The sequence below is a fragment of the Octopus bimaculoides genome, chromosome 16, assembly GCF_001194135.2.
Source record: "Octopus bimaculoides isolate UCB-OBI-ISO-001 chromosome 16, ASM119413v2, whole genome shotgun sequence".
Lineage (NCBI taxonomy): Eukaryota > Metazoa > Mollusca > Cephalopoda > Octopoda > Octopodidae > Octopus > Octopus bimaculoides.
The window spans coordinates 20607124-20612574 of record NC_068996.1 but is presented as its reverse complement, the minus strand read 5'-3'; the positions used below and the strand labels follow the sequence as shown (position 1 = coordinate 20612574).

At 36.1% G+C, this 5451-nt stretch overlaps 1 protein-coding gene across 3 annotated transcripts in view; it reads left to right on the top strand.

The window, feature by feature from the left end:
• The window catches only part of LOC106882986 (protein HIRA), a 77407-nt gene that overhangs the window by 55390 nt on the left and 16566 nt on the right, over positions 1-5451 (top strand). For all 3 annotated transcript variants that reach the window (XM_052973562.1, XM_052973561.1, XM_052973564.1), the window contains 2 exons: positions 545-839; positions 4537-4631. In XM_052973562.1, coding sequence (XP_052829522.1) covers positions 545-839; positions 4537-4631 — 390 coding nt within the window. The remainder of the gene's footprint in view (positions 1-544; positions 840-4536; positions 4632-5451) is intronic.

Here is a 5451-nt window from a genome sequence, read left to right as displayed (position 1 = left end):
TATCTATCTATCTATCTATATATATATATACATACATATATATATATGTTTCTCTCTATCTTCTCTATAGTAAGATACCTTTGCTTGTAAAAAGCCATCTTTTACCCCTCTCATATAATCCCTGAACTTAGTCAATTTTTTTCCTTTTGTTCTTTACTTACTGTCTTGCAAGCTGCTTTGTTATCTCACTAGCGCATTCAGTACACCCAATAAAGTCACATTAGGAAATGCAGTCAACTGTAAAAACCATGACAAAGCTGACACAGCACAATGCAACTCTGAGCTTGCCAGATTCTGTCAAAATGCCTAGCCTATGCTGACATGTATAACAGACATTAAATGGTGGTATATAATATAGACACACCCCCATTATAGTGAGGAAGTTTGGCTGCTAGGAGTTAAGTTTTTGTTTTCTTTTTATGAATTTGGTTATAATTGAATTCAGCACTCTTTCAATAGAATTATGGTCAGAAATTGAAACAAATTTTGCTGTACAAAAAATTTCAGATATTATATTGGAATTTTACTTGTATTTTAATTTCAGTGACCTTCCAGCTCCATACTCCGATAAAAATATAACTTTTACCTCTTCAACTGAACAAAGCCGAATTGTAATTGAAAGACAAGACCGTGTGACTGGTCCAGGATTGAACCAATCAGCAGTGAAAACTGAATCTGACCAATCATCTTCAGCACCGACATCTGTTGCTTTGGCAGGGAGTTGTATACCACAAGTTAAAGCTGGTTCTCCGGTACCTGATTCTGAAGCACCAAATGCTCCAGCTAGTGGTAATAATGGAGATAGTCCTGCTGCTACAAATGGCACACCATCAACACAGGTATTTTTTTAGTAATTTGCACAATTATTAGTTTGGTTTAGGTGTGTGTATGTTTGAGGCACAGGCATGGTTGAGAAGCTTGCTTCCCAAGCATGTGGTCTCTGGTTTAGTTCCAGTTAGTGGCACCCTGAGCAAGTGTCTTTTACTGTACCCCTGGGCTGATCAAAGCTTTATGAGTAGATGTGTGAGTACACACCCTTTTCTTGACAGCGCATGATTATTGTAAACAAGCATCACCATCATACAAGCAATGTTGCTTGCTTCTAGTCTTCCATGGAAACACATTTGGCCATGGGGAAATATTACCTTATTTAAAAACAGGTAAAAGTTGACAGGAAAGGTTTCCATTTGTAGAGAATCTGCTTTAACAAATTCAGTCTGCCAAAAGCCAAAAGCAAGCATGAAAAACTAGACATTAAATTATCATTACAATGATGTTTGATAATTAAGTCAATGATTTCAAAATAAATATTCCACATAAATTCTTGTTTTTGATCTCAATATTCAGATAGGTGGCAAAAAGACTTCAAATCTTTCTGAGATCAACTTTGCCTTTTGTCTGTCTGGGGTTGTTAAAATTAAATACCATTCCAGGGCAATAGATTCGCCGAATCATTAATGTTGGTCCAAATGTTTTACAGTATTTGTTCTATCTCTTTATGTTTTCGGTACTCGGGTAACTGTGGTGAACTTCTCTCTATCTGGATGGCCAAATGGCATCTGGTAAAAAAATACCTGAAGACAACAAGAAACTACCTGAGGGACCAGCAATCAAGTTGACAGCAATATAATAGATAAAACAATCAAGGACATGAAAGAAGAGAAAGCTGCAAGTCCATTAGAGATGGTTGCAGATATAGTTAAAATATCTGGTGAGGTAGGATGCATGATTATCACCCAGATGGTTAATCAAGTTATTCAGAAGAGAGTCATATTCAATGATTAGTGTAACAGTATCACGATAAACTGCTGGAAAGACTAAGGAGATGCTTTAGGGAGAGCCATAGCAGAATTGATTCGTGATACCACAGCCTTAGAGCAGATGCAGTTTGATTTCATGTTTGATTTTTACTGAGGTAACTTGGCTAAGAGTAAACTTTTATTCCTGGTTTTTGTTAATTTGGGAGAGGTGTTTAACAAGGTACAGCATACAGTAATCAAGTGGGTACTAAGGAACTCAGTGTTGATGAATAGCTTGTGAGAGCTGTACAAGTAAGTAAAGTGAGAGTCATCAATGACTTCAGTGAGAAATTTGGTGTGAGAGTTGGAGTCCATCAAGGTTCAGTTCTCAGATCCCTCCTATTCATCAAAGTTCAACAATCCATCACTGAAGAGTTTAGGACTGGCTATCCATGGGAACCCCTACATGCTGATGATCTAGTTCAAGGATCAGGGAGCTTTTTTTTTAACCAATTACCCCAAAATATATTTATTTGCACCAATATTGCCCCTTTGATATGAAAGGAAGAAAATCAAGGATTCTTTGAATTCAAAAGGTTTATTGAATCTATTTACAAGTCCATTATTGGACAGATGCGATGTCGGCAGAAGAAAAATTTCTGGTGTAACAAAGAACATGTTTTTTATGTAATTTTGCTTATGTCTAATGAGTCCACATTACCCCCAAGAGTTTCGTTTTTACCCCACTTGGGGTAATTTATCCCAGTTTACTGACTCCTGATGTAGTTCTCATAGCTTAACCAAAAGTGGTATTAGAGTTGAAGTTCCAGGCATGGAAGCTAAACCTAGAATTGAGAGCTCTTAAGATAAACTTAGTAAAGATAAAGGTTTTAGTAAATATGAAAGATGACAGGACCCTAATATCTTCAGGAAAATTACTTTATTTGATTTTCAGAAAAAGAGAAGATATAACTATGTATGCTGAACCAATGTAAGCCATAGACACATAATAGTTGTAGGAGAATCACAGGTAGCCTAGTTGAGAACATCAGCTTCATATCTGATAGATGCACTGGAGCAGTTCAACATATTGGACTGTCAACATATTGGAAATAGACACTCTTGAATGCTTGGATGGCTAACTTTAAGTAGTTGGAATTTAAATTTAGAAGTTGTGCTATTATCAACATGTGTTTTATTGAGTACATATACAGAGCATATGTACATGATATTCCTTCTCTGGCACTGGTCATTCAAGTAGACATAGAAATTTATTTCTATAATTAAGCTGGAGTGCTTATTGCTAGATTCCTTGAACCAAACTCTTGTATCTTACACACATACACACAATTTATTTTATTTGTTTAGTCTGGATGAAGCAGCAGTGCTTGTGAACTGTGTAGGCCCATTGCAGCTGATGCTATTAATGCTGTTTAAACTGCTTCAAGTTGACAATTAGCACATACAAAAATGAGGATTCCAAAGGGATGGTGTTCTTGGGAGGAAAGACTAGACATAATTATTAGTTAGGCCAGAGTTGTGGCACAACAAGGATGATGAGAGGGGGGAGAGATGAACTAGCTCCAAGGTGTAGGGGCCATCTTAGAAGCAGTAGAAACAGCACGCTTGTTGGACAGAGGCTGGAAAGTAGTTGTCACCAGAGATCTACAGTGATAATGATGTTCAGCATTTGGAATAAATAGTCAATTGCAACTCATGTTTGGAGAGTGTATGATGTAGTGGTGATTTCTTAATGAGTAATGCTTGAGAGGGTTCTTTTTGTTTTTTGCCACCACCCCCTCTCCTCGTCTGTGTTCAGAGACAAGATTAGCATGACCATACCACTTGATAATAATATCAACATATCTCCCATGGTGTCAAGACGTTTGATAGGAAGAACAAATTTATTTTTGTGAAAGAGTGTTAGGGAGGAGAATTGAATAATAGGAAGGAAAGAGAAGTGTCAGGGGTAGTGAGAAAGTCAATGGGATGGTTAGAGTAGGAAGATGTTCTGGGTTTTGTATGGGTGAGTTGGAATATGGCAAAAGAGTGATATAGATCAGGGGTTTTCAAACTTTTTGACTTGTGGACCCCTTTATATTTCAGGCTTTACCTTAGGGACCCCCTTATAAACGCTTATGAAATTTATACATAAATATTTGCTTAAAATAACATATATTTTTACATTTATTTATTTAACAGTATTTAACAAATAGGTTTATTGTCAATTAAAAGATTTCGATTAAAAAACATATATAAAATCAAATTGCCCATAAAAAGTATTTGCTGTCCACGGACCACAGTTTGAAAACCCCTGATATAGATAATAAGAGTCAGAACATACCCTTGTGGTAACATGTGTAAGGAAGTGAATAGAACAGAATGCAGTGACAGAAGAATCAGAAAGGATGGTTAGTAGTTGTGTATATGAATGAGAAATCAAGGGTTAGAATGGAAGTAGATCTAGTCAGAGGTAAATAGGGATTGATAATAGTGATGAAAGAGGGTGATGTTAACAATGACAGTTGGATGTCAAAAGAATTACAGAGGAAGTGATGACTGACTACAGAAATGGTGATTATGTATAATATGTGGAATGATACAACAGAAGGAAGAGTGATATTGAGACAAAGTGGGATAAAATAACAAGTGCTGACTCGACAGGATTGTATTGAGCATGGAACCCAAATGTCTGCATGCACATACTTTCGGCTTCTATCTCTATGATTGTAATATATATGCATATATGTGTGCATTTCATGTATCCCTGTTATCTGTATGTTTTCTTCTTTTGCAGCCCATCACAGCATTAGGGGCCAACAGAATTCCTCTCAAAGTTAAAGATAAATTCAATGAAAAAATTACTGCCAAAGTTAAAGCTGTTATGGAAAGGTGATGAGAAACATTTTTTTTTCTTTATTGTTAAGTTCATTATATAGTATTAACACAAATATTTTAAAGCTACCAACTTATGATTTCCACAATAGGGGTTTACATGTAACATTTTCTGTTTGCAAGATGAGTTAAGAAATAACAATTTTGTTACACAACCATAATCAAAATTGCTGGTTTAAAAAAAAATTTTTTAGAACCTCTGCTAGTCCAACTTTGGAATTTTGTCATTCATTTTGACAACAGCTATTGCTCAACCTGATTGATGTGTGTGTGTGTCAAACCTATGCCAGCGTAGAAAATATGTTAAATGATGATAGTGATCATATATATATATATATATATATATGTCAAATAAGAAAATAGAGAGGATTATCAAGCGACAAACATCAGCCTGTAAACATTCATTTGGATCTATTTATTTATTAATTACAATCATATGTATGAGTAATCAAAATAAATAAACATGTAAATAAATGAATAGGCGCAGGAGTGGCTGTGTGGTAAGTAGCTTGCTTACCAACCACATGGTTCCAGGTTCAGTCCCACTGCGTGGCACCTTTGGCAAGTGTCTTCTACTATAGCCTCGGGCCGACCAAAGCCTTGTGAGTGGATTTGGTAGACAGAAACTGAAAGAAGCCCGTCGTATATATGTATATATATATGTATGTGTGTGTGTGTATATGTTTGTGTGTCTATGTTTGGCCCCCCCCAACATCGCTTGACAACCGATGCTGGTGTGTTTATGTCCCTGTAACTTAGTGGTTCGGCAAAAAGATACCCGATAGAATAAGTACTAGGCTTACAAAGAATAAGTCCT